Source organism: Gymnoscopelus braueri, assembly GCF_963280865.1.
Source record: "Gymnoscopelus braueri genome assembly, chromosome: 3".
NCBI lineage: Eukaryota > Metazoa > Chordata > Actinopteri > Myctophiformes > Myctophidae > Gymnoscopelus > Gymnoscopelus braueri.
The window spans coordinates 2,584,658-2,612,335 of record NC_137612.1 but is presented as its reverse complement, the minus strand read 5'-3'; the positions used below and the strand labels follow the sequence as shown (position 1 = coordinate 2,612,335).

Sequence of the window (27,678 nt, the reverse complement as noted above, 5' to 3'; positions counted from 1 at the left end):
AGTGACCTGTTTGTTTTAGAACTAGACAGCTCATGATCTAGATATCAGGTTGTTTGTGGTGAGCATAGTAAACCCTCTCGGTCGCTCAACAACACCACAGACACACGGCTAAATCCCTTGCTCTGTTTCTCTCACTCTCTCTTCCTGTGCCCCTGTATTCACTTGCACTGTAATAACTCCACTCATCATGTTACAACCACAACCCACAACCCTCTCTCTGTTAGCTCTCATAACTGCAGTGTTGGTCACAGGACAAACCACAGCTATATTATCTCACTCGCCAAGGCACACACAGAGGCACACACACACACACACACACACACACACACACACACACACACACACACACACACACACACAGAGGCACACACAAACACACACACACACACACACACACACACACACACACACACACACACACACACACACACACACACACACACACACACACACACACACACACACACACACACACACAAAAGACAGAGATATACTGTACGTGCACGCTAATGCATCCACGTACACACACTTGCAAGTGAACACACATGCACGCGCTCGCTTGTGTTGAGTTGTGATGTATGTCACTCAGTGTGTTGTGTCTGTTCAGTCTTTATGTAACGTGTGTAACAGTGTGTGTGTGTGTGTGTGTGTGTGTGTGTGTGTGTGTGTGTGTGTGTGTGTGTGTGTGTGTGTGTGTGTGTGTGTGTCAGTAGAGTCCCCAGGAATTACATTTAGGGCAGTTGAGATCTTTTTTTTGCCCCCCGGTCCCCCCCCCCCCTCTAAAATCTGCGATCGAAAACCGCCGAAAGTGTCCGTTTTCAAGATGTTTGGCCATTATCTCTAACTCAAGGCTTCCCAAACTTTTCAAGCTGTGACCCCCCAAATGATCATATTGTTGGATCCCCCACCCTGACAAGCACTTGGAATTGTAGGCATTAGCCTACATTTAGTTTGACGTGGTTCCACAGATAAATATTGTGAAAATAGCTGATCTACAAGATCGGCAATTTTCACAGTGTTTGCCTCTTTCTTACGTAATATTTGACAATTCTGCCAATTTAGTATTAAAAATGCCTCAAAGTCGTTAAATTGTAACTTTATAAATGTGCAGATACCCTGTATACACTCATACTGTATGTTGGTTTGTTTACTGTTGAGTGAGAAAACAATGTTGCACATTAAGCTAATCATCTGGGTACTGTTTGTGTCTTGCAGGAGCCCAGCACGAAGCGAGTCAAGCCTCTGTTCAGGGTGACATCACTGGCCAGTCTCCTCCCGCCTGTTAAAACCACGCCCCTCAAGAGGATTGGTCAGACCCTGCAGGTAAATGGTCAATCAGGGGACAGAGTCACATCGGTCTCTGTAAGGGCAATCTGGGAACCCAGAACCAAATGAGAAGGAAAAACAGCGCCCTCTGCTGTTTGTACTATCTCACTTGGCTCTGGGACAATGACGACGTAGCACCCGTGCGCAAGGAAACCGGGGTTTTGGTCTGCCTTCAGCTTTCACTTCCGGTGGTGCGACTATGTTTTCATTCCCACTAACAGTATGTCTACACGGAACACTAACACCACTTCTCCCAGAGAACATGGATCGTTTTGGTTATAAGCCCACTTGTTTCTATGATAAAAGAGCAAGTTAAAATGTGAATATCTTTTCGTGGTTTTGTCTGCTCCAAGGACGCTATTGTTAAATTAGTTTCGGTTGGTTTCGAGTGGGGAATGATCGGCGGACACGTAAATCCCGCCCACTACATTTGATTGGGTAAAGCGCGGCCTGCTTCCTGATCTGAAGGCACGCCCTTGTAGCCCAGTGTGTACACGTTATGACGAACCTTCACGACAGATTCCAACGCAGAGCAGAATCTGTTCTTGAGAGATTACTGTAAGGGAGACTAAGATAGTAGACTTAGCCAAAACTAAACTAGACTAAATAAACAAACAAAAAAATTTAATGTCAACTAAAACTAAAGAATATTGAGGCTAGGCATAGTATGTGAGTAGAAGCATGATAGATAACTCTCTGAGACATCACATGTGGCTGACATATCTTCACTAGGTTTTGCCAGAGCCATTTAAGTTGTGTCACCTCCATTCACTTCATCGGGCCAGTCCGAGGAGCCGAATAGTGACAAAACCCCGAACCGGAGGTTTAAGGAATGCACTAGAGTCTATGAGCGTTTGTCACTATTTCGAGTTTACATGAACCACGTGACCGGTGCTGTTTTCCACCCCGAAGGTGACGCAACTCTCTAATACAAGGCTCTGGGTTTTGCCATCTTGCTTTGGCCCAAGTGTCATTACCAGTAAATCACCACAACATGCATGAATGAAAACACTTCATGAGGTTCTCAATGAATTTACATGGCTCAATAAGAAGGAGTTCAACACAAACTTTAACAATAACTCTGGAGGATAAAGCTTTTATTCTAACCTAGCGGTTCTCAAAGTGGGGTCCAGGGGTCCTCAGGGTTCCTTGAAGGGGTTTTAAATGGACCCTTACAGTTCCTGTCAGAGTTATGGGGGTCTTTGGAATTAAAAGGTTTGAGAACCACTGTTCTAACCCATTGCAGCTCATTCTAGGTTTATTTAGTTATATTTGTTTGATGTTTATCCTCTCCTCAGCGCTCCATCAGTTTTCATCCTGACAGCCGGTCAGAGACTGTTGTCTTACCCCGCCCCTGGACACGCCCCTCCTCGGCAACGGGGCCCCGCTCCTCGGCAACAGTCCCCGTGGTGACCAAACGGCGTGACAGCAAGCTGTGGAGCGACACCTTCGACGTCCAACCACTGTCAGCGAGAGAGATAAAACGACAAGAGGTTAGACCCAGAGAATGAGAGTGAGTGCGTGCCTGCGTGCGTGCGTGCGTGCGTGCGTGCGTGCGTGCGTGCGTGCGTTCCAGAGTTTTCACGTTATAATAATAATAATGTCAGGGTGTTACAAGTCATTATTTAACTCATTTAATCTTTGAATCAATTAAGTGAAACTTCATTTTACATTTATAAAAGATCTTAGAGAACCCCAACTCTCTCTCTCTCTCTCTCTCTCTCTCTCTCTCTCTCTAGGCTATATTTGAGTTATCTCAGGGAGAACAAGACTTAGTTGATGACCTGAAGCTGGCAAAGAAGGTAAATACGAGTCTGTTTGCACACGTAGTGTGTGTATTTGTTTGTGCGTCATCAAAATATGATACCATATACAATCTTCAGATAATGATTTGTTATTTGCTGATATCAAACATTTTGCCACAATATGATTTGTTTTGATTCAGAGGCATATGGTTGATATGAGACGATATCCGGTTAACACATCATGTACATTTACATCAGCTCATAAACAACCAACCAAAAATGTGTGTGTGTGTGTGTGTGTGTGTGTGTGTGTGTGTGTGTGTGTGTGTGTGTGTGTGTGTGTGTGTGTGTGTGTGTGTGTGTGTGTGTGTGTGTGTGTGTGTGTGCGCGCACGTGTGTGTGTTTAGGCTTATCATGACCCAATGTTGAAGCTGTCAATCATGACAGAACAGGAACTGATGCAGATCTTTGGAACCCTTGACTCATTGGTACCTCTACATGAAGGTACACACGCACGCACGCACGCACGCACGCACACACACACACACACACACACACACACACACACACACACACACACACACACACACACACACACACACACACACACACACACACACACACACACACACACACACACACACAGTCTAAAAAGCTCATATTAATGTAAATTGTATTGTATTATTATTATTAACCTGTCTGGCTGTCTCTTTCTCTCTCAATTTCCAATTCAATTAACTTTATTGAGCATAGATTTGTGTTTTTTAGATTATGAGACGACGTTACATATTGTGTACAGAGCAGTTATGATAATTCTGGATACATATTTTTTCATTGGTACTTAAAACTATTAAAAGTATTCATTTCTGATGAGTTCATATGAACGACAGAAGAGAATAGAGTTTTCTTAATTCTCATACTTTGTCTTAAGGAGCAGATTTGTTTTCCACACATGAAAAAGTTGTTTCTGTCTGTGTGAGATTACAGTACTGTATATGCTAATGATGCCCTCTAGTGGCAAAATGAGGAAGCAGGAACATGCTTCTGTTCTAGAGATAGAAAGTGGAGATCAAACATTCTGCAGCAAATCAGATACATTTACTGAAATCATAAAACATAAGGGTTGAAACCAGAAAATGACATTTTCTACTTTCTAATTCAATATTTTTTTTGTCTACCTCCCCAGGGACAACAGATGTAAATGAGCTGATAGCTACAGTAACTCTGGTGCAATCACTTTTTAATTGTAGGCTCCCCCTGTAATAATAAACCAGAACGATTTGGAAGCATTTAGTTTTGTTTATGAGTTTGTTCATACATACATCTGTGCTATAGTATGGAGGTACTCTTGCCCACTGTGGATCAGCTCTCTCTCTCTCTCTCTCGCTCTCTCTCTCTCTCTCTCTCTCTCTCTCTCTCTCTCTCTCTCTCTCTCTCTCTCTCTCTCTCTCTCTCTCTCTCTCTCTCAGATCTGTTGAGTCAGCTGAGACAGGCCAGACAACCAGACGGTTCTACAGAACATGTAGGACACATACTGGTAGACTGGGTAAGAGATGCTCACACACTACACAACACAACACAACGCACGCACGCACACATGCACACACACACACACACACACTATACATTCTGTACTGTAATAGACACACACAATACTTAACTCTGTGTGTATGTGTGTGTGTGCGCGTGCGTGTGTGTGTTATTTGTGTCTGCATGTCTGTCTCTCCTCCATCAGCTGCCATGTTTACAGTCATACACTGGTTACTGCAGCAACCAGGTGCCTGCCAAAGCGTTACTTGACGACAGGAAGCAGAGAGACGGACGGGTGCACGACTTCCTGCAGCGCTGTCTCCTGTCGCCGTTCAGCAGGAAGCTGGACCTGTGGAACTTCCTGGACATCCCTCGCAGCCGATTGGTCAAATACCCGCTGTTGCTGCGGGAGATTCTGAAGCATACGCCCAATGACCACCCAGACAGGCAGCGCCTGGAGGAGGCGGTGAGAAAACAAAACGCACCCCAAAGACCACCGGTTTTCAATGTCGGGTCCGGGGGTCCACCAGGGTCTGTAACTCTGAGGGTGTACAAAGGGAACCAAATGGAGTAGATTCGGGTATCAGTATAGTTAAGTTCAGAGATTCTCAATCTTTTTCATTCGAAGGACCCCCAGTTTGATATGAATTAGGCCACGGACCCCCATTTGGTAAAATGATTATCTCTGGGATCCCAGTCTACACTGTAAAATCCTAATGGTTCATTTAAAGGAGTAGTTCACCCAAAAAATGACTTATTTTCTATCAATTACACACCCCATGAAGCATTGAATTCTTGGAGATTTCATTGTTTTTGTCACATTCCTGAGCCAATAATGTGATGATAACAATAAAGATGCTAATGTAACCGGTACAGTTTACAGTTTACAGTTTAGGCATTTAGCAGACACTCTTAATCCAGAACGACTTACAGTAAGCAAGGACACAAGATAATACATCACAATACATCAATAATACATCAAATGCATAGAAATAGTAGTCCAATAATAAAGTAATACATAAGTAAACCAATAATCTAATAATAACTAATACATACGTAACCAAGAACCTGTCATCAGCCTACATTGAAACTATACACACTATAGGATCTGTCTATATAACATGCTGTCTAAGTTACATTTTAGCCTTTGCATAATCCTGTAAGGTCGTCAAGGAGACACATAGTGTAGGAGACACAAAGGAGACGATTTGAGTCTCCTACCGAAGAGAGTTATCAAATTATTGGCTTATAATGTGTTAAAAACAAAAGAATCTCCATGAATTCAATGCTTCATGGGGTGTGTATGTAATTGATAGAAAATAAGTAATGTTTTGGGTGAACTACTCCTTCAACTCCTGAGTGTACAAATGGAAATGGTAGTATGAAAGCTGAGAGGGAGACAGTGTAGGAGAGACAGACGGTAGGAAAGCTGAGAGACAGACAGTGTAGGAGAGACAGACGGTAGGAAAGCTGAGAGACAGACAGTGTAGGAGAGACAGACGGTAGGAAAGCTGAGAGGGAGACAGTGTAGGAGAGACAGACGGTAGGAAAGCTGAGAGACAGACAGTGTAGGAGAGACAGACGGTAGGAAAGCTGAGAGACAGACGGTGTAGGAGAGACAGACGGTAGGAAAGCTGAGAGACAGACAGTGTAGGAGAGACAGACGGTAGGAAAGCTGAGAGACAGACAGTGTAGGAGAGACAGACGGTAGGAAAGCTGAGAGGGAGACAGTGTAGGAGAGACAGACGGTAGGAAAGCTGAGAGACAGACAGTGTAGGAGAGACAGACGGTAGGAAAGCTGAGAGACAGACAGTGTAGGAGAGACAGACGGTAGGAAAGCTGAGAGGGAGACAGTGTAGGAGAGACAGACGGTAGGAAAGCTGAGAGACAGACAGTGTAGGAGAGACAGACGGTAGGAAAGCTGAGAGACAGACAGTGTAGGAGAGACAGACGGTAGGAAAGCTGAGAGGGAGACAGTGTAGGAGAGACAGACGGTAGGAAAGCTGAGAGACAGACAGTGTAGGAGAGACAGACGGTAGGAAAGCTGAGAGGGAGACAGTGTAGGAGAGACAGACGGTAGGAAAGCTGAGAGGGAGACAGTGTAGGAGAGACAGACGGTAGGAAAGCTGAGAGGGAGACAGTGTAGGAGAGACAGACGGTAGGAAAGCTGAGAGACAGACAGTGTAGGAGAGACAGACGGTAGGAAAGCTGAGAGGGAGACAGTGTAGGAGAGACAGACGGTAGGAAAGCTGAGAGACAGACAGTGTAGGAGAGACAGACGGTAGGAAAGCTGAGAGACAGACAGTGTAGGAGAGACAGACGGTAGGAAAGCTGAGAGGGAGACAGTGTAGGAGAGACAGACGGTAGGAAAGCTGAGAGACAGACGGTGTAGGAGAGACAGACGGTAGGAAAGCTGAGAGACAGACGGTGTAGGAGAGACAGACGGTAGGAAAGCTGAGAGACAGACAGTGTAGGAGAGACAGACGGTAGGAAAGCTGAGAGACAGACAGTGTAGGAGAGACAGACGGTAGGAAAGCTGAGAGGGAGACAGTGTAGGAGAGACAGACGGTAGGAAAGCTGAGAGACAGACAGTGTAGGAGAGACAGACGGTAGGAAAGCTGAGAGGGAGACAGTGTAGGAGAGACAGACGGTAGGAAAGCTGAGAGACAGACGGTGTAGGAGAGACAGACGGTAGGAAAGCTGAGAGACAGACGGTGTAGGAGAGACAGACGGTAGGAAAGCTGAGAGACAGACAGTGTAGGAGAGACAGACGGTAGGAAAGCTGAGAGACAGACAGTGTAGGAGAGACAGACGGTAGGAAAGCTGAGAGGGAGACAGTGTAGGAGAGACAGACGGTAGGAAAGCTGAGAGACAGACAGTGTAGGAGAGACAGACGGTAGGAAAGCTGAGAGGGAGACAGTGTAGGAGAGACAGACGGTAGGAAAGCTGAGAGACAGACAGTGTAGGAGAGACAGACGGTAGGAAAGCTGAGAGACAGACAGTGTAGGAGAGACAGACGGTAGGAAAGCTGAGAGACAGACGGTGTAGGAGAGACAGACGGTAGGAAAGCTGAGAGACAGACAGTGTAGGAGAGACAGACGGTAGGAAAGCTGAGAGACAGACAGTGTAGGAGAGACAGACGGTAGGAAAGCTGAGAGACAGACAGTGTAGGAGAGACAGACGGTAGGAAAGCTGAGAGGGAGACAGTGTAGGAGAGACAGACAGTAAGACAGCAGAGAGGGAGACAGTGTAGGAGAGACAGACAGTAAGACAGCAGAGAGGGAGACAGTGTAGGAGAGACAGACAGTAAGACAGCAGAGAGGGAGACAGTGTAGGAGAGACAGACAGTAAGACAGCAGAGAGGGAGACAGTGTAGGAGAGACAGACAGTAAGACAGCAGAGAGGGAGACAGTGTAGGAGAGACAGACAGTAAGACAGCAGAGAGGGAGACAGTGTAGGAGAGACTGACAGTAAGACAGCAGAGAGGGAGACGGTGTAGGAGAGACAGGCGGTAGGAAAGCTGAGAGACAGACGGTGTAGGAGAGACAGACGGTAGGAAAGCTGAGAGGGAGACAGTGTAGGAGAGACCGACAGTAGGAAAGCTGAGAGGGAGAGAGTGTAGGAGAGACATACGGTAAGACAACTGAGAGGGAGACAGTGTAGGAGAGACAGACTAACTAGAAATATGTTGCTTTTTTTTCATTTCTCTTTCTGTCTGTCTGTCTGTCTGTCTGTCTGTCTGTCTGTCTGTCTGTCTGTCTGTCTGTCTGTCTGTCTGTCTGTCTGTCTGTCTGTCTCTCCTACAGATCCTGATGGTTCAGAGTATTGTAGCAGAAATAAACAGACAGGCAGGGGAATCTGAGTGTCGTTACTATAAGAACAGGCTGTCCTACAGCGAGGAAGGACAGAGAGACGCACTAATTGAACACTCCCGAACTCTCAGCTGCCGTGGCGAGCTGAAGAACCACCGCGGAGCAGTAAGTTGATTCCTGTTTTCATTATAGTGTAAAGTTGACACGAGGATTGTACGAGACACTAGCTGTGTCTTGAATGGTGTCATTTTGGGGTGAAATAATTTCCTGTCAATACGGTACATTCTAAGGACAATATTTTCTCCTCTCTCTCTCTTTCTCTCTCTCTCTGTAGAAACTTCACGTTTTTCTCTTTCAAGACGTGTTGGTCGTAACTCGAGCCCTCTCCCTGAACGACCAGACTATCAGCTACCAGCTCTGCCGTCAGCCAATCCCAATCCGCCACCTGTTGCTGGAGGACCTATCGGATGGCGAGGTCAGAGTGGGCGGTTCCATACGAGGAGCTTTCAGCAACGCGGAGAGAAGTGAGATTAATGTTCATTTCATTTCATTTCTACTGCCTCACAAGAACAATGTTGGTGTAATTAAGAGATTCTCTGAGGAATAGATATTTCACATGAGATACAACAACTAAAACATAAACATCACGGTTGACTAATTCCTGGTTTAACCCATTAAAGTGTCATTTTAGACTTTAACGTTGGCTATTCAAAAATAGCAGATCTACAAGCTACCTTCCCTCTCTCCTCTTCCTGTCCTGTTTTTCAGTGAAGAACTTCTTCAGGGTGTCGTATCACAGTGGAGGACAGCCTCAGGCTCTGTGTCTGCAGGCCAGTGACCTCTTCAACAAGCAGCAGTGGTTGAACTGCATCCGGCAGGCCCAGCAGGAGGCCCAGCAGGAGGCCCAGGCCCAGCAGGAGGCCCAGCAGGAGGCCCAGCAGGAGGCCCAGCAGGAGGCCCAGCAGGAGGCCCAGGACCAGCAGGAGGCCGCAGCCCTGCAGGTTGGGCTGGACGGACAAACAGGAGGGACGACCGGACAGATGGAGAGAGTGACGGAGGCTGTGAGGGTGGTGTCCGGACAAGGCGTGACGACAGATTCAAGTCCCGGGCAAAACGCCGAGACGGCGATTGACGAGAGAGAGACAGAACGCAGCACAGGTGGAGGGATAGACAGAGAGATGGATGGAAGGATAAGTCAGGACATAGAATGCGGGTCGGGCAGAGAAATGGCCGGAGAAATAGAGAAAGGGACGGATGGAGCGATAAATGGAAGTATAGCTGGGCAGATTGAATGTAGGCCGGGTGGAACTACAGGTATAGGCGGGGAAATGGATAGACAGGTGGATGGTAGGAGGATGATCGGAGAGATGGAACGTAGCCTGGGTGGAGTTGTGGATGGAGAGATGGAAGACAGGATGGGCAAAGTGTCAGAGATGGGAGACCTAAGTGGAGGCAGAGAGGGTGTGCAGATGTTGAATGGAGACACGGGAACGGGGAGGGGAACCGTCGTGGGTTTGACTGGAGAAGGAGAAGATGGAGTGATAGAGGAGGTCGGAGATAATGGGCTTAAAGGAGGGGAGATGGAGATGGTGTCTGGTCTAGGAGGAGACGCAGAGGTGGGGTCAGGCGTAGATGGGACGAGAACAGGAGAACTGATGTCAGAGGGCACCAGAGGATGGGAGGAGCTGACGATGAGAGGAGAAGAAGAGAGAGGAGAAAGTGGTGATGACGCGGAAGGAGGAAGAGCAGTCAATTGTGAGGAAGTCGATATGGACACCAGCGACTTGGGGGAGGAGCTAAGTGCTCGTTGCTGACCCAAGGATAGCAGGATTATCCCAAGTTAACTGTGTTCCAGAGTCCTACTCCCAATGGGCGTCATTCACAAAGCTGTTTTTACATTTGACTATATTTTAGCGTAGTTTCGCGACTAAGTAACGACCCATGTGGGATTCACGAAAGGATGTGTAAAGCCTTGATTTGTGTGGATAACAGGTGCATCAGATGATGAATCCCACCCGTTCGTTAATCAAATGCACATTAATGTATGCCCTGTTTACATTGTTCCACGCCCCATTTCACACCATAAAAGGCAAGACTGGAATAGCCGAGCTGAAACCAAATTCACTGAGTTGAAAGCCTTCCGTACAAATATATGGTGTCGCTCATCAAAAATAAAATATCTTCGAGCTTACAATGCTTCGCGTTGGTGTGTCACAGAATACCAAATAATATATAAGGCTAATAAAGCATGGCAGGATATTGGATGGATAGGATGTTGCTCACCTTTGCTGAGGTAAAACTAAACCAAAACGATGATGCTGGAATGCAGTCACACGCTGCTAGCTACCTGAAAGATTATGGATTATAGCTTTACATATATTGATCACTGAGGGGAAATACCTCATTTTAAATAATGATATCCTATGGGAGAGGACACAGATGTCATCCATTCTACATCTTCATCAGACTGTAAGACTTGAAGGATATTGTATTGCGTTCTTATGTCATCATCCAGTTTCATATTGCAATTAGAAATGAATAAGTACATGAATAAGTAATAAGATTGTTTGCCTGTAGTCTCCTGCAGCATGATAGGCTAATCAATTTGCCAAATTATGGTCGCAGAAACGACAAACATGCTGAGAAACATAATAATTATGTTCGGTTCAACTAAGAATACATAAAAATAGGCTTGAATTTGCCTCTTGTCATAAAGCCCAGTTATGCATCCTCACTTCAAGAACAAGCAATATATAACAGATTTTTTTTTTCTTTTCTTTTAAACAAATATCTTCTTGACAAATATTGGGCATATAAACATTTTATTTTAGGTGATTGGCACTATTGGAATTGATTTAGCAAGAAGAATAAGGCATTCTAATATCAGCTACGCGTGTTATCTCCCACATACGAGTGCCCAACAGCAGACCTGAGTTTGTGTGTACCTAACAGCCAAATCACCGTAGGAATAACAATGATGAATCAGACTATGCTCGTGGAAAGACTTGTGATTTGCACCTTATTATAAAATCTGAGCGTACGCACGCTTCGTGAATGAGTCCTAATGTTTCTATGTTAAGCACAGTATTCTGTGGTCCCATGTTTTTAAGTTAACCACTGTATTTTCTACCCCATTTATTCTATGGTAACCACCACTGTATTCCCCTGTATACAGCTGCAATTCTGGAACTTGTATCATGTTGCTATGGTAATGGATGGGTTCTAGAATTCTGGTCCCATTTAACTACGGTAACCATGATAACCACTCTGTTCCGAAGCTCTGGTCCCACATAACCACAGTAACTTCTGTGCTCTGGAGCTCTGGTCACAATGTGGTAACTAGTGTGTCCTCCCATATTATCATAAACCTGTTGTCTTAAAAGAAGCTACAGTCGTTTCCGGTCCTCTCCTGCAACAACACATTAGAATACACAACAACTCTTGTAATCTAGCCTCAAGACATTGAGACTAGACCGAATGGGTTCCCAGATTGCAACTCTTGTAATGCAGGATGCACTCATGTCTAGACTCATGTCTACATCAGGGATTTAACCGGGGACCATTCCTTTACAAGTCACTCTGATTGCTAATCTCCTTCCTAAAGGCTTACCCAGAGCAAACCTGTAAGGAATGACAGCACTGATACAGAATGGATGGTCAGATCATGGTATACCACTTCAACAGGAAGAGTCGTTCGTCGTTTTACTTGCCGTTTGTATCTGGTTGTTTATATGTGTCTGAATCTCATCTGGGGTTTCTGTTTGTTTATTGTTTCCATTCATCCAAGTATTACCATACGTGTGCGTGTGTGTGTGTGTGTGTGTGTGTACGTGCGTGCGTGCGTGCGTGCGTGCGTGCGTCACACAGGCAGCAAAGATATACAATATAATATAAAACTGTATAAGGAAAACACAGGGGATAAAACTGACCATGTGTATGTCATTGCTGTGGCGGTGATGATGATGATGATGAAGGCTACAGTACCAGTCATGTGTATGTATGTGTGCCTAGAGAGGGATTTCACCCATAATGCATCTGAAGTGTACTGTCTCTGTGAGATCTATGTAATCAACTTTCTAAACCACATTTTGTTTACCGCTCACAAGCCAATCTTGTATTCCAGAACTCAACCTCTTGCTTGTAGGTTTATTTTAAAGCATTTCTTTATTTTGTGTATATTTGAAGTCATATGTGTTTGGACCAAGAAAGTTACCTTTTAAACTAAAAGTAATCTCTGAATGAAACACTGTGTATTTTTATTTTAAAAGCAGTAAAACAACGTTTTCACATTTTATCTGTATTTATTGATGGTCTTGTCAGTTGTCAGGGACATGAACAATATGTATTCTCTCTGGCCTACAGTATGTGGGGAGACTCTAGAATTTAGAAAATAATTGTTCACATGTTAGTTTAAAATGACCTTTTCACTGTAGTTAACATGAAACCCCCATATGTGTTGAGACAGTTGTCTAAGGTTGGTCTAAGCTTTGTATTGTATATACCTGAGAATGTTTTAGAGTTTAAAACATTAAAATGTTCCGGTTCTCAACATTCACTCCCTGGTTTTACCCACAATTAAAATAACACTTGTTTTGAGAGCTTACATAGTAGTGTATCATGTTCTGTTCTGTTAAAAGTGGAGTCCCTAGGTGTGCCAAGTGCTAAAATAATTGTCCCCCTCCCTGATGAAACACCAGGTGAAAATAAAAATAACAAAGTCAAAAGAAAAGGTCAAATGCAGTGAAAATGACAGATCTATGTAAGCTCACAATAGATAATAGTTATTTCCATTATTTTTACAATTGGATTTAAGTGATTATGGGTCCTGAATAGTTTTTGGAAATATGTATAGTATTCACCCAACTGTGTCAGAGGTTGTCCAGAACTGGCGTGCGGCAATGTTGTCAGTGTTGCATCTGTCTGTACCCACATCACCAGTAAGTATTTAGTAATACAATAGAGTCTATTATCTCCAGATTGCAGTGAATGAATAGCTACTATGAGTCGGTCTATTCAGGGGTTAAATAGACTGGGTGTGGTCTGTCCTGATATTCCTGGTACTTAATAAACAATAGATATTTTGACCTTGTGTAAAATTAGGGTATTCTGGACTAATGAGCGTTCATTTACATTGATATTATAATAGCAAGCCGTTGTCATTCAGCAATTATATATAACAAAATATTAAATCAACACATATTAAATGCCACTGATAAATTGGTCAACATAATTCTTGGTTGTATTAAAAAGTCTCAAAGGTTTTAAATCTTATTTAGATAAGCCTTCAGATGATGTTCACATAACAGCTTGGCAGTAATCGCCAAATAATAAGGACATTGACAAGTAATAACCCTCATTGCTTAGAGATGACGCATTTCAAACAGCACTGTAATAGGTAATAGCCTAAATACACTGTCAGATACTGTAAACCAATCTTTTTTCTAAACACGCTTGTTTTGCTCCTGCAATCACAGTAAACAAGAATAGGAAAAAAGCAGATCTTGCCATGATGATAAGACAGGTCAAATTACTTATATATATAAGCCTAGCTAACTTTTATATCATACAGCACTGTGTGGGCTAATAACACTTGCTTGAGTAGAATTAATAACTCGTTGAATGAAGGGAAACGTGAATAAATGAACAACGAAGGCCAAATGAACAACGAAGGCCAAATGCACGACGTTATGTTTTGACATTTGCAGGGGATTTAAAACTGCGCCCAGCGACTCTGTCCAAATAAAGGCAAAGTGCGTCACTGGAGATTTGCAGGGACACTATAGGGCCGACGGTTCAAATCCCATCTGTCACACGTCTAATCTAAAACATCAAAGGTGACTAAATTGTGCACCGAAGGGACATTTTTATGCAGCAGCCAATAGATGGGTTTCCACGCGACGTCATCACAGAGCAGAGTGCGCAATCTGCGCATGCGTGGGGTAGAACGAACCGGAAGCGCCATTCACTCTGTTGTTATTTTCGGGATTTAGATAGGCATAATGCTGCTATTATATACAAACAGATCCAACTTCCGACAAATCATTTTTATTGAGTAAAGAAGATATTACAAACTGCATAATTGAATCTACTTTCATTAAATCCAGTGAAGACCACTTCTTTTATGAATGTACATTTGACTAGAGCTGCTGCGGGTAATAGCGCCCTCTACTGCTCAACCCTCCACTGCGCGCATCATCCTCTCATGTTTACAAACAGGAAACCCATCTATACATTGGTAACCTCTGTGCTCAGAGTTGATTGACAATCAGAATGTTTGTGGCACCTGGGCTGTGTGACTCCGGCAGTCCGGGGTGAATGTGTGTACAGAGAGAGGCTTAACTGTCGGTGCAAGAGGATTATTTCCCAAATCTTGCTATTCGTTTCGGATTGGATTTCCTACTGGATGGATGAAGATGACTTTTATGTCCATTGTGGGTTATTTTCCTGGATTTAAGGATTTCTATTGAGGACGAACTGTGCGGAAGAGTTTGGTAAGAGGAGACTGACTTGCCATAATGGCATAGATTTAGCTGTAGAATACAACTCTCGTATTTATGATTCTGACGTTTTCAATCTACGAGAGTTGTAGGGTTCACCTCCCATGGACACAGGGACATAAATACGTCTACGAGAGTTGTATTCTACAGCTAGCATAGACTGATCATAGACTTGAGTTTGAAGTTTGCTTTCTTTTGGACTTGAATGATTTTGGAGTTTTTGGACAGTGACATAAGTGTCTTAAAGAGCTGCTGAATATTTTATTTGGTATAACGTTTTGAGGACTGTTTTGTTTATTTTTTTAATTCTGTTATTATTAGATATTATATTATATCAATATATGTATATGTATTTATAAATTCAGCTAAAGGTATTTGCTGATTATTCTTAACTGACTCCCACCTCCCTAATATTGCTATAAATGGTGCTACAATTAATAGTGTTTCAACCGTTATAAGTCAGTGGTGCACATGATCTAGTACTTTGTCATGGCCATTCATAAATAACGAGTCAGTCTGCCAAATGAAAAAAAGCTTACAGCACCTGGTATTCCCAGGCGGTCTCCCATCCAAGTACTAACCAGGCCCGACCCTGCTTAGCTTCCGAGATCGGACGAGATCGGGCGTGTTTTTTTTGTTTGTCTTTTATTATAAAAATATTCAAAATAATTTACAATCAGTTCACATCACATCACATTATTGCACAATTTGCACATTTCTTTTGTTTTCATTTCTTTTGGATTTGACCATCATAATACTTCATCCATATATGCCAAACAAACAATAATACAATAATAAGTACCCAAAATAAAGCATGAATATTCCAAATTCCAAATAAAAAATAGCCAAAATTTCTTCCTCTTTAACTTCAACAAAATTATTCCCCTCAACAAATAAATCAACAAAATTGTCTCTGTTGTACTTCAAAATTAGATACAAATCCCTTTTTAAGATGGATTCAAAAATACACCAAGCATTTACCACCTTCCCTTCAAAATGGGCATAATTTCTTCTCAGCCTGACTGCTAATCTGGCATGATTTAGAGAAAAATTTAATAAATTGGTGTTGATTTTTCTGTCTGATTCCTGTGCCGAACAAAAAAAGGTGTTCCCAATTAAAGCTGTCAATATATGCATTCCCCCAGTGTTTATATAGAGTGCATTTCAACCTTTTAAAAAAGTCGGTCAAACAGGTGCAATTCAAAAACAAATGAAATAGATCCTCATCCCCTTGTTTACATATATCACACAATCTACTTAAATTCCTATTTATTTGATGCAGTATTATCTTTGTGTATATCCTATTATGCTTTATTTTGAAGTCATTGTCATCACATTCCAAACTGTTGCATTTCACCATACTCCTCCATATATCATCCACATCTATGTCAATATATTTACTTTTCCACACCATATCTGAAGCTGGTCTTTTCAATACCTTCTCTATCATTATTCCATATGCTGTTCTTACTTTTAGCTTACCTAAACTGACCTTGTAATTTCCTCTTTCAATGTACAATTCAGGCCAATCTCCCTTTCTCCTTTTTTCTTCGTTACTATTTATTCTGTCCGTCCATTCTATACTTATGCTACTTTTGACTTTACTATATGTATTAATAATTGTGCCTCCTCTTACCTCACTATCTATCCCTCTAACCATGTCCAGTATTGAGTGTTCTGGCAAAAACCCAGGTATCACCTCATACATGATGTCTTTAATCTGTCTTATCCCTGCTCTGATAAAGACTGCATTATATAATGTAGTATCATTACTCATAATTTTACTATTTAGAAAGATTGGGTTATTAATAATCATATTTATATCCTTGCAATCATAGTCTATATGTGGCAACAGTCCAGCCCATGCACTCAGCACCTCTCTGTAAAAAAGAGGGATGCCTTCATGCATGGGCTGCTTTAAAGCCATCAAGAGACCATAATCTTCACATTTCCCAGATTTCTGTACATATTCTCTAAAGAAATGTTTCCATCCATAATCTATTTTGTTATATAGGTATTTAGTAACTGTTTTTATTCGAATAGCTTTTTTCTTTATTTCTATATTGACCAGTTTTAACCCTCCTTTCTTGTACTCAGCCATCAAGGTTTGGTGAGAGATCCTCTCTCCCTTGCCATTCCACAAAAAAATGGGATATGACAGAATTAAGTTCCCTCAACACCCATTCCGGCATGTCTATGGCTGCCATATAATGTATTAGTTTTGATATCAATAGGGCATTTATCACAGTAACTTTACCTTTAATTTTCAAATTCCTTAGTCTCTGTGGCATTTCACCCTGCCACTGAAAATGCTTATGACCTAATATAAGTTCCTGTGTTATTTCCCCATAACCTGACAAGAATGAATGATTTCACACCACACAGGGTTAAAGGGTAAAATTGTGCTTTATTGTTTAAGTTGCAGGGAATGTTTTGGGCAAATGTTTGACTGTTCTTTCTTTCTCTTACCACAGTGCTTCCTGGTTCTGGGCAGTGACGAAGGACCCGAGTGTAGCTGCAGGCAGCCTTTTATAGTGCCTGTCTGTTTGTAGTGAGCATGCTCAGTCCATACCTGCTGCACCATACCAACTGTGGGTTTGAGTAGAATGGGGTATTCTAATTGTTATTATGGATTATTATTATTGTGGGAAATGTGGTAATGTGAGGACACTTTAAATGTGTCAAATGTGAAGTATAATGTCTTTGGACATGGATGAAATAACTGGTTTTGTGTAAATTGATTGAGTCAATTAAGATTGGTATGGTCCAGTGGGAGGGGCTTAGCCTTTAAAGAAGGATGCCTACCACTGCCCAGGGAGTCAGTGAAGGGCTGCCGTAGGGAGCAGACCTAGAGCCAATCAGGCCAGTATTGTAAATAGTTTGTTGCATTTTGTTTTCCCTGGGACTTTCTGAAAAAGGCAAATAAACACTTGTTTTGCACCTATGGACTGTGTTCGATTCCCGTAATTGTGCCATATCCTACCCACACTGGGACAAAGTGTGACATTTGGTGGCAGTGGTGGGATATGGCCACCCAAAAGAAAGTCCCCATGGGGGGAAAGAAAATTCAAACAAGGAGCAAAACGGCAAAACCGGAACTGGAGCCTGAGGCGGCAGAAGATCTGGAATGGGAGGAGGAGGAGGATGAAGGCCCGTCACCTCACCGTCGCCCGTCATCTCCCCGTCGCCGAGCAGTACCGGCCCGGCAGGAGGTTGTTCATCTGCTGCGGCAGTTTATGGGTTCGCAGAGGGACCGAGAAGCACTGCTGGTGGGGGAAATGCGAGGCATACGGGCAGCCATCCAAGCTGCTAGGCAGCCACCAGCAGCACCACCAGTACCGCAGCAGGAGCCGCCAGCAGCACCACCGGTACTACAGCAGCAACCACCAGCACCACGTAAGGATCCCAAGATGCTTCCATTTCAAGCAGATGAGGACATGGAGAATTACCTCCTCCGATTCGAACGGATTGCTAAGACTTGGGCGTGGCCAGATGTTGAGTGGTCTTGCAGGCTTGTGCCTTTGCTGCCGGGAAAGGCATTGGAGGCCTATTCCGCCATGGATGAAGACCGCACCAACTCCTATCCTGACCTGAAGCAAGCCCTGCTGGCCAAGTTCAACATTTCAGCAGAGACTTATCGCCAGCGCTTTAGAGACACTGCTGTTCCCCAAGGTGAAGTGCCCACTGAAACCTTCCAACGTGTGAAGGGTCTGTATCGTCGTTGGATGAAGCCGGACCAGTGCAGCGTGGAGGCCATCGGGGAAGCCCTGGTGTTGGAGCAGATGCTGAGAGTGTTTCCACCCGACATGCGTACCTGGGTCAAGGAGCGAGAGCCCACCACCGGCGTAGAAGCAGCAAAACTAGCGACCCAGTATGTCAACGCCCGTAAGACGCCAGCGGCCAGGTCACCACAACGCCAGCCCAACCGAGGCCAAGGTGACAACGGACAAGAAGGGCCGAAGGGTACCTATGGGACTCGGGGGAATGTGGGGTTTAGCAGGTATGGAAAGCCAGCTAGTACCAGTCAGGGAAATGTGGGGGCTAACAGATATGGGCCGCAGGCTAGTAGCAGTTATGGGGAAATTGTTTGTTACTACTGCCAGCAGCCTGGCCATAAGGCCTCAGAATGCCCTCTAAAAAAAACTAAACTGTCTGGTTACTGCTATGAACCCCGCAAGGAGGTGTTTACCACCACGGCTGCGCCAGGAGAGGGGGGAGGTAATGTGGCATTTCACCCTGCCACTGAAAATGCTTATGACCTAATATAAGTTCCTGTGTTATTTCCCCATAACCTGACAAGAATGAATGATTTCACACCACACAACGTTAAAGGGTAAAATTGTGCTTTATTGCAGGGAATGTTTTGGGAATGTTTTGGGCAAATGTTTGACTGTTCTTTCTTTCTCTTACCACAGTGCTTCCTGGTTCTGGGCAGTGACGAAGGACCCGAGTGTAGCTGCAGGCAGCCTTTTATAGTGCCTGTCTGTTTGTAGTGAGCATGCTCAGTCCATACCTGCTGCACCATACCAACTGTGGGTTTGAGTAGAATGGGGTATTCTAATTGTTATTATGGATTATTATTATTGTGGGAAATGTGGTAATGTGAGGACACTTTAAATGTGTCAAATGTGAAGTATAATGTCTTTGGACATGGATGAAATAACTGGTTTTGTGTAAATTGATTGAGTCAATTAAGATTGGTATGGTCCAGTGGGAGGGGCTTAGCCTTTAAAGAAGGATGCCTACCACTGCCCAGGGAGTCAGTGAAGGGCTGCCGTAGGGAGCAGACCTAGAGCCAATCAGGCCAGTATTGTAAATAGTTTGTTGCATTTTGTTTTCCCTGGGACTTTCTGAAAAAGGCAAATAAACACTTGTTTTGCACCTATGGACTGTGTTCGATTCCCGTAATTGTGCCATATCCTACCCACACTGGGACAAAGTGTGACAGTCTCCAAAAATTAATTGTTCTCTTTATTTTATTCATTACACCTGTCCAAGTGATATCCCTGGCTGCTTTCTCATCTTTGCCTAAATGAACCCCTAATACCTTTATCTGGTCTTTTGCTACTCTAAACTTGACCTCACACTGTCTATTAACCTCTTTGCCTATGTACATTATTTCTGACTTTTCAATGTTGATTTTTGCTCCAGCTGCTTTACCATAAACTCCAAAAGTCATCTATAACTGCTTGTATGCTCTCTGTGTCCTGTACTGTCAATGTTGTGTCATCCGCGTACTGTAATACGGTGCTCTTCCCTCCTCCAGGTAAATCAATCCCCCTGATATTCCTATTGCTGTTGATTAATGTTGCCAAAGATTCTACAGAGAAACTGTAGAGGAGCGATGACATTGGACACCCTTGTCTGACTGAGCGTTGTAGTGGAAACGTGTTTGTTTAAAAAAACATTGCATTTTACCTGACTTATTGCATTTCTATACAACAGTTTGATCCAAGTTATTATTCTATTTCCTAAAGTGCTGAAGAGAAAATTATGACTTACCCTGTCAAAAGCTTTATTTAAATCTATCCCCAAAACAATTCCTCCTTTATCATTTGTGTACATGTGATGTATTAAATCCCTAACTGTCATTATTGTGTCACTAATGTCCCTACCTGGTATCCCATATGCCTGCGTTGGTGCTATGATTGCGTCTGCTACTTCCTTCATTCTATTGCTCAATACCTTTGCCAAAATTTTGTAGTCTGTATTTAGTAAGCTGATCGGTCTATAGTTTTCCAATTTAAGTTGGCTTCCTTTGTTCTTGTAAATTATTGTGATGATGCTGAGTGACATTGAGTGAGGCAATTGTTGTGTCCTTTCAATATGCCGAAAAACTGTTTCTAAAATAGGTGCTAAGAAATCTATAAATTCCTTGTAAAATTCATAGGTCAGGCCATCAGAGCCTGGGCTCTTGTTGGCCTTTCCACTCATTATTGCTTTTATAATGTCCTCACCCCTTATGTCCTTATCACAAAATTCTACATTTTGGCTAGAAAGTTTTGTGGACACAGTATTTAGCACTCTCTCCATGCACTCTTCATCATTTTCCTCTCTTGTGTAGAGATCTGTATAAAAACCTTCAACCACATTGCAAATACCAATCAAATCAGTCACCCGGTCACCATTGTCATTTTCAAGTTCCTCTATATAGCTTTTTCCTTGCTTTTGTTTTTCCATTCCTAAGAAATAGGCTGTGTTCCTTTCCCCCTCTACTAGATACTTGGCTTTACTTCTGATAATGGCACCATTACATTCTTCCGTCTCATACTTGTACATCATATTCCTTAGCTTTAATAGCCTATCTATCTTCCAATCAGAATCATTGTCCGCTCTCTCTAACTCACAATCTATCAGTTGTTTTATTCTCTTTCCTTCCTCACTTTATGCATATTTCTATACTTGGCATATTTTATACTTATTTTCTTAATCCCTTCTTTCACCTCCTCCCACCACTGGCCTACATCTTCTGTCATACTGGGACTGTCTATCATAGCTCTTAAATATTCTCTAATCCTATATTTATAATTATCATCTCTAAGTAGACTATTATTTAAACACCATACTCCCCCTCCTCTGTTTCTTTCCCCTACTCGTATTGATCCTGTGAGATTTGCATGGTCACTTATAGTATTAAAATGATATGTTAATTTACCAAAATATTGTATTATGTTATCTGCAACTAAACACAGATCTATTCTACTTTGCTTAAGCTCCCCCAATACTATCTGCCGACGGGAGAATTCCCTCTTATCGGGGTTCTCCCACCTCCACTTATCTATCAAATTATATTTCTCATTCATATCCAATAACTTTTTCCTAGATGCATCTGGCCTGAACACAGTGTTCCTTGATGCATCAAGCCTATCCATCCACACATTCATATCCCCCATAAAAAAACTATTTTCAGAACAGCAAGGCTTGAGACTTTCAAAAAATAAAACCCTGTCCTTTTCACCATTAGGTGCATAAACACAAAATAACTTAAACAAAACCTTTTGTAAAGAGAACTCAATCCCTATCACCCTCCCCTCTCCATCTGTATGACACTGTTTGATGTTTGTAGCTGCATGTTTCCGAATTAATATTGCCACCCCTCTTGCATGTTCAGTCCCATTACTGTAGAAAAGGAGCCCTCCCCATAGTTTTTTGACAATGTCTATTGTTGTGTTATCCCATCTTGTCTCCTGTAGACATATGATGTCTGTGTTACACAGATTAAGTACCCGTTGCATTTTGTATTCTGTCCTTAGTCCATTTGTGTTAAATGATGTTAAAGAAATCATAAGTATTATAAGAAAATAAATGTAAACAAAAAATCCCCATTACCTATTTTTTGGCATTTTTTTTTCCCGCTCTTCTGTCAGCCTTTCTCTTTAGGCTTATAGCCTCTGGACTCGAGTCCATGTCATCGCCAGAGAAGATGGCATCCAGCTCAAGGGTGCTCGGTGGCACCTGTTGTCCTTCTTGAGCTGGTTCTCTCCTCCTCCTCTCTCCGGCAGCACCAGGTGCAGGACCAGGGGAGGAATCCCCTCTGGTCCTGACTCCGCTCCTGACCTTATCAGCACGACCTCTGCCGCTCCTGGGGGGCTCCCCGTCGACAGGGGCCTCGCCCCTGGAGGTACTCACATGGTCACTGGGTGGAGGGGCAGGACCTGCAAAGGGACCCACGCCCGCCACCCTCCCAATCTTTCCCTCCAGAGACGAGTCGATCTCCTCCGTGACACCATCCATGCTGTCCCCGATGGCAGCAACTCCAGACACCTGATGGGCCACAGCGGTGTGGTGGCGCACCTGCGGCTCCTCTCCATCTCTCCTAGCCACAACATGCTGGTGACCGGCTCCAACCTCCACCACCGCCCTCTGGTGTTATGTCGCCGTCCTCCTCCTCCTCCTCCTCCTCCTTCTCAGGGTCAGAGAAAAACTCCTCGCTCTCCTCCCTGGCGTTCTCGCATTCCCGGGCATAGTGTCCCTGCTGATGGCATTTGAAGCAAGAGAATTCTGGGCAGTCCCTTATAATGTGGCCAGGCTGGATGCAGAGCCTACACACTTTGACTTGCTTGTCGTGTATAACCCTGAAGTACTCCATCCCCTGCAGTGTCTCAAATCGTGTGGAGTATGGCAATGATTGTACTTCCTTTGGGAACCGCACTTTGACAAAGCGTGTGCCCTCCACAATGTCTGTTCCCGGCCACACTCTCCTCTTGATGGGGGAAACAGCTGACACTCCCCAGACTGCCAATTTATCAAGGATTTCATCATCCGTTATATACGCCGGCAGTGACATAAATGACACCATGAGCTCATTTTTGCTCAGCTCCTTTGATATTATAATGTTATTCTTTATCTTTAATCCGTCCATCATCTTGTCTCGCCCACCAGCATCTTGCATTGTTAGTTCATACTTGCTGGGTGTTCTAAATCTGCATGCTATCACTATCCCACATTCCTCCTTCACCTTCTTCAATAACTCCATCATTGTCACTCTATCTTCTCCCTGTATATCCACTTCGATTGTAAGTTCTTTCTCATATATCCGGCTTTCTCTTTCATCATTCCTGTTCCATCTGCCATTGTTCAGTGCCATGTTGTCCGTCCGATGAGAAATAACTTTCCCCCAAACAGCAAAGCTGCTGGGGGAATGATACACAAAAAAAAATATACAAAAAGAACCAAATGTACCTACCAAACAAACCTGACTATCTTGCTCAAACTTTCTCTGTCTCTCTGTCTCAAGGCTGCAAACTGTTCTCAATCAAGGACGTGTCTCAATGTGGTATGGGCGTAAGCAACAGCATAACGGCCGGTAGGTCTTATATAGATGACAGTGGCCCTTCTGTGGAGTGTGTTTATTCCTCTATTATATGCTGGGCTGCTAAAGTTTAGAAGTGACATTGTTGAGCAGTGCCATTTTCTTAGTTAGTGCTGCATTCATAAATGACGATTGCTCATTCAATGTGGCAAATGAAAAAAAGCTTACAGCACCTGGTATTCCCAGGCGGTCTCCAATCCAAGTACTAACCAGGCCCGACCCTGCTTAGCTTCCGAGATTGGACGAGATCGGGCGTGTTTTTGTCTTTTATTATAAAAAAAATATTCAAAATAATTTACAATCAGTTCACATCACATCACATTATTGCACAATTTGCACATTTCTTTTGTTTTCATTTCTTTTGGATTTGACCATCATAATACTTCATCCAGATATATGCCAAACAAACAATAATACAATAATAAGTACCCAAAATAAAGCATGAATATTCCAAATTCCAAATAAAAAATGAATAGCCTAAATTTCTTCCTCTTTAACTTCAACAAAATTATTCCCCTCAACAAATAAATCAACAAAATTGTCTCTGTTGTACTTCAAAATTAGATACAAATCCCTTTTTAAGATGGATTCAAAAATACACCAAGCATTTACCACCTTCCCTTCAAAATGGGCATAATTTCTTCTCAGCCTGACTGCTAATCTGGCATGACTTAGAGAAAAATTTAATAAATTGGTGTTGATTTTTCGGTCTCTGATTCCTGTGCCGAACAAAAAAAGGTGTTCCCAATTAAAGCTGTCAATATATGAATTCCCCCAGTGTTTATATAGAGTGCATTTCAACCTTTTAAAAAAGTCGGTCAAACAGGTGCAATTCAAAAGCAAATGAAATAGATCCTCATCCCCTTGTTTACATATATCACACAATCTACTTAAATTCCTATTTATTTGATGCAGTATTATCTTTGTGTATATCCTATTATGCTTTATTTTGAAGTCATTGTCATCACATTCCAAACTGTTACATTTCACCATACTTCTCCAAATATCATCCACATCTATGTCAATATATTTACTTTTCCACACCATATCTGAAGCTGGTCTTTTCAAGACCTTCTCTATCATTATTCCATATGCTGTTCTTACCTTTAGCTTACCTAAACTGACCTTGTAATTTCCTCTTTCAATGTACAACTCAGGCCAATCTCCCTTTCTCCTTTTTTCTTCGTTACTATTTATTCTGTCCGTCCATTCTCTACTTATGCTACTTTTAATTTTACTATATGTATTAATAATTGTGCCTCCTCTTACCTCACTATCTATCCCTCTAACCATGTCCAGTATTGAGTGTTCTGGCAAAAACCCAGGTATCACCTCATACATGATGTCTTTAATCTGTCTTATCCCTGCTCTGATAAAGACTGCATTATATAATGTAGTATCATTACTCATAATTTTACTATTTAGAAAGATTGGGTTATTAATAATCATATTTATATCCTTGCAATCATAGTCTATATGTGGCAACAGTCCAGCCCATGCACTCAGCACCTCTCTGTAAAAAAGAGGGATGCCTTCATGCATGGGCTGCTTTAAAGCCATCAAGAGACCATAATCTTCACATTTCCCAGATTTCTGTACATATTCTCTAAAGAAATGTTTCCATCCATAATCTATTTTGTTATATAGGTATTTAGTAACTGTTTTTATTCGAATAGCTTTTTTCTTTATTTCTATATTGACCAGTTTTAACCCTCCTTTCTTATACTCAGCCATCAAGGTTTGGTGAGAGATCCTCACTCCCTTGCCATTCCACAAAAAATGGGATATGACAGAATTAAGTTCCCTCAACACCCATTCCGGCATGTCTATGGCTGCCATATAATGTATTAGTTTTGATATCAATAGGGCATTTATCACAGTAACTTTACCTTTAATTTTCAAATTCCTTAGTCTCCAAAAATTAATTGTTCTCTTTATCTTATTCATTACACCTGTCCAAGTGATATCCCTGGCTGCTTTCTCATCTTTGCCTAAATGAACCCCTAATACCTTTATCTGGTCTTCTGCTACTCTAAACTTGACCTCACACTGTCTATTAACCCCTTTGCCTATGTACATTATTTCTGACTTTTCAATGTTGATTTTTGCTCCAGCTGCTTTACCATAAACTCCAAAGTCATCTATAACTGCTTGTATGCTCTCTGTGTCCTGTACTGTCAATGTTGTGTCATCCGCGTACTATAATATGGTGCTCTTCCCTCCTCCGGGTAAATCAATCCCCCTGATATTGCTATTGCTGTTGATTGATGTTGCCAAAGATTCTACAGAGAAACTGTAGAGGAGCGATGACATTGGACACCCTTGTCTGACTGACCGTTGTAGTGGAAACGTATTTGTTAAAAAACCATTGCATTTTACCTGACTTATTGCATTTCTATACAACAGTTTGATCCAAGTGATTATTCTATTTCCAAATCCAAACCTCCCTAAAGGGCTGAAAAAGAGAAAATTATGACTTACCCTGTCAAAAGCTTTATTTAAATCTATCCCCAAAACAATTCCTCCTTTACCATTTGTGTTCATGTGATGTATTAAGTCTCTAACTGTCATTATTGTGTCACTAATGTCCCTACCTGGTATCCCATAATGCCTGCGTTGGTGCTATGATTGTGTGCTACTTCCTTCATTCTATTGCTCAATACCTTTGCCAAAATTTTGTAGTCTGTATTTAGTAAGCTGATCGGTCTATAGTTTTCCAATTTAAGTTGGCTTCCTTTATTCTTGTAAATGATTGTGATGATGCTGAGTGACATTGAGTGAGGCAATTGTTGTGTCCTTTCAATATGCCAAAAAACTGTTTCCAAAATAGGTGCTAAGAAATCTATAAATTCTTTGTAAAATTCATAGGTCAGGCCATCAGAGCCTGGGCTCTTGTTGGCCTTTCCACTCATTATTGCTTTTATAATGTCCTCACCCATTATGTCCTTATCACAAAATTCTACATCTTGGCTAGAAAGTTGTGTGGACACAGTATTTAGCACTCTCTCCATGCACTCTTCATCATTTTCCTCTCTTGTGTAGAGATCTGTATAAAAACCTTCAACCACATTACAAATACCAATACAATCAGTCACCCGGTCACCATTGTCATTTTCAAGTTCCTCTATATAGCTTTTTCCTTGCTTTTGTTTTTCCATTCCTAAGAAGTAGGCTGTGTTCCTTTCCCCCTCTACTAGATACTTGGCTTTACTCCTGATAATGGCACCATTACATTCTTCCGTCTCATACTTGTACATCATATTCCTTAGCTTTAATAGCCTATCTATCTTCCAATCAGAATCATTGTCCGCTCTCTCTAGCTCACAGTCTATCAGTTGTTTTATTTCTCTTTCCTTCCTCATTTTATGCACATTTCTATACTTGGCATATTTGATACTTATTTTCTTAATCCCTTCTTTCACCTCCTCCCACCACTGGCCTACATCTTCTGTCATACTGGGACTGTCTATCATAGCTCTTAAATATTCTCTAATCCTATATTTATAATTATCATCTAAGTAGACTATTATTTAAACACCATACTCCCCCTCCTCTGTTTCTTTCCCCTACTCGTATTGACCCTGTGAGATTTGCATGGTCACTTATAGTATTAAAATGATATGTTAATTTACCAAAATATTGTATTATGTTATCTGCAACTAAACACAGATCTATTCTACTTGGCTTAAGCTCCCCCAATACTATCTGCCGACGGGAGAATTCCCTCTTATCAGGGTTCTCCCACCTCCATTTATCTATCAAATTATATTTCTCATTCATATCCAATAACTTTTTCCTAGATGCATCTGGCCTGAACACAGTGTTCCTTGATGCATCAAGCCTATCCATCCACACATTCATATCCCCCATAAAAAAACTATTTTCAGAACAGCAAGGCTTGAGACTTTCAAAAAATGAGACCCTGTCTTTCTCAACATTAGGTGCATAAACACAAA

The 27,678-nt window shown here is 42.4% G+C and overlaps 1 protein-coding gene across 4 annotated transcripts in view; it reads left to right on the top strand.

Moving 5' to 3' along the window:
• The window catches only part of arhgef3 (Rho guanine nucleotide exchange factor (GEF) 3), a 53,226-nt gene extending 40,521 nt beyond the window's left edge, over nucleotides 1-12,705 (top strand). For all 4 annotated transcript variants that reach the window (XM_080423783.1, XM_080423786.1, XM_080423785.1 and 1 more), the window contains 9 exons: nucleotides 1,216-1,323; nucleotides 2,625-2,819; nucleotides 3,066-3,128; nucleotides 3,479-3,575; nucleotides 4,541-4,617; nucleotides 4,807-5,067; nucleotides 8,408-8,578; nucleotides 8,748-8,937; nucleotides 9,182-12,705. In XM_080423783.1, the coding sequence (XP_080279909.1) occupies nucleotides 1,216-1,323; nucleotides 2,625-2,819; nucleotides 3,066-3,128; nucleotides 3,479-3,575; nucleotides 4,541-4,617; nucleotides 4,807-5,067; nucleotides 8,408-8,578; nucleotides 8,748-8,937; nucleotides 9,182-10,227 (2,208 nt within the window). In that variant the 3' untranslated portion in view covers nucleotides 10,228-12,705. The remainder of the gene's footprint in view (nucleotides 1-1,215; nucleotides 1,324-2,624; nucleotides 2,820-3,065; nucleotides 3,129-3,478; nucleotides 3,576-4,540; nucleotides 4,618-4,806; nucleotides 5,068-8,407; nucleotides 8,579-8,747; nucleotides 8,938-9,181) is intronic.
• Nucleotides 12,706-27,678: the final 14,973 nt, after the last annotated feature.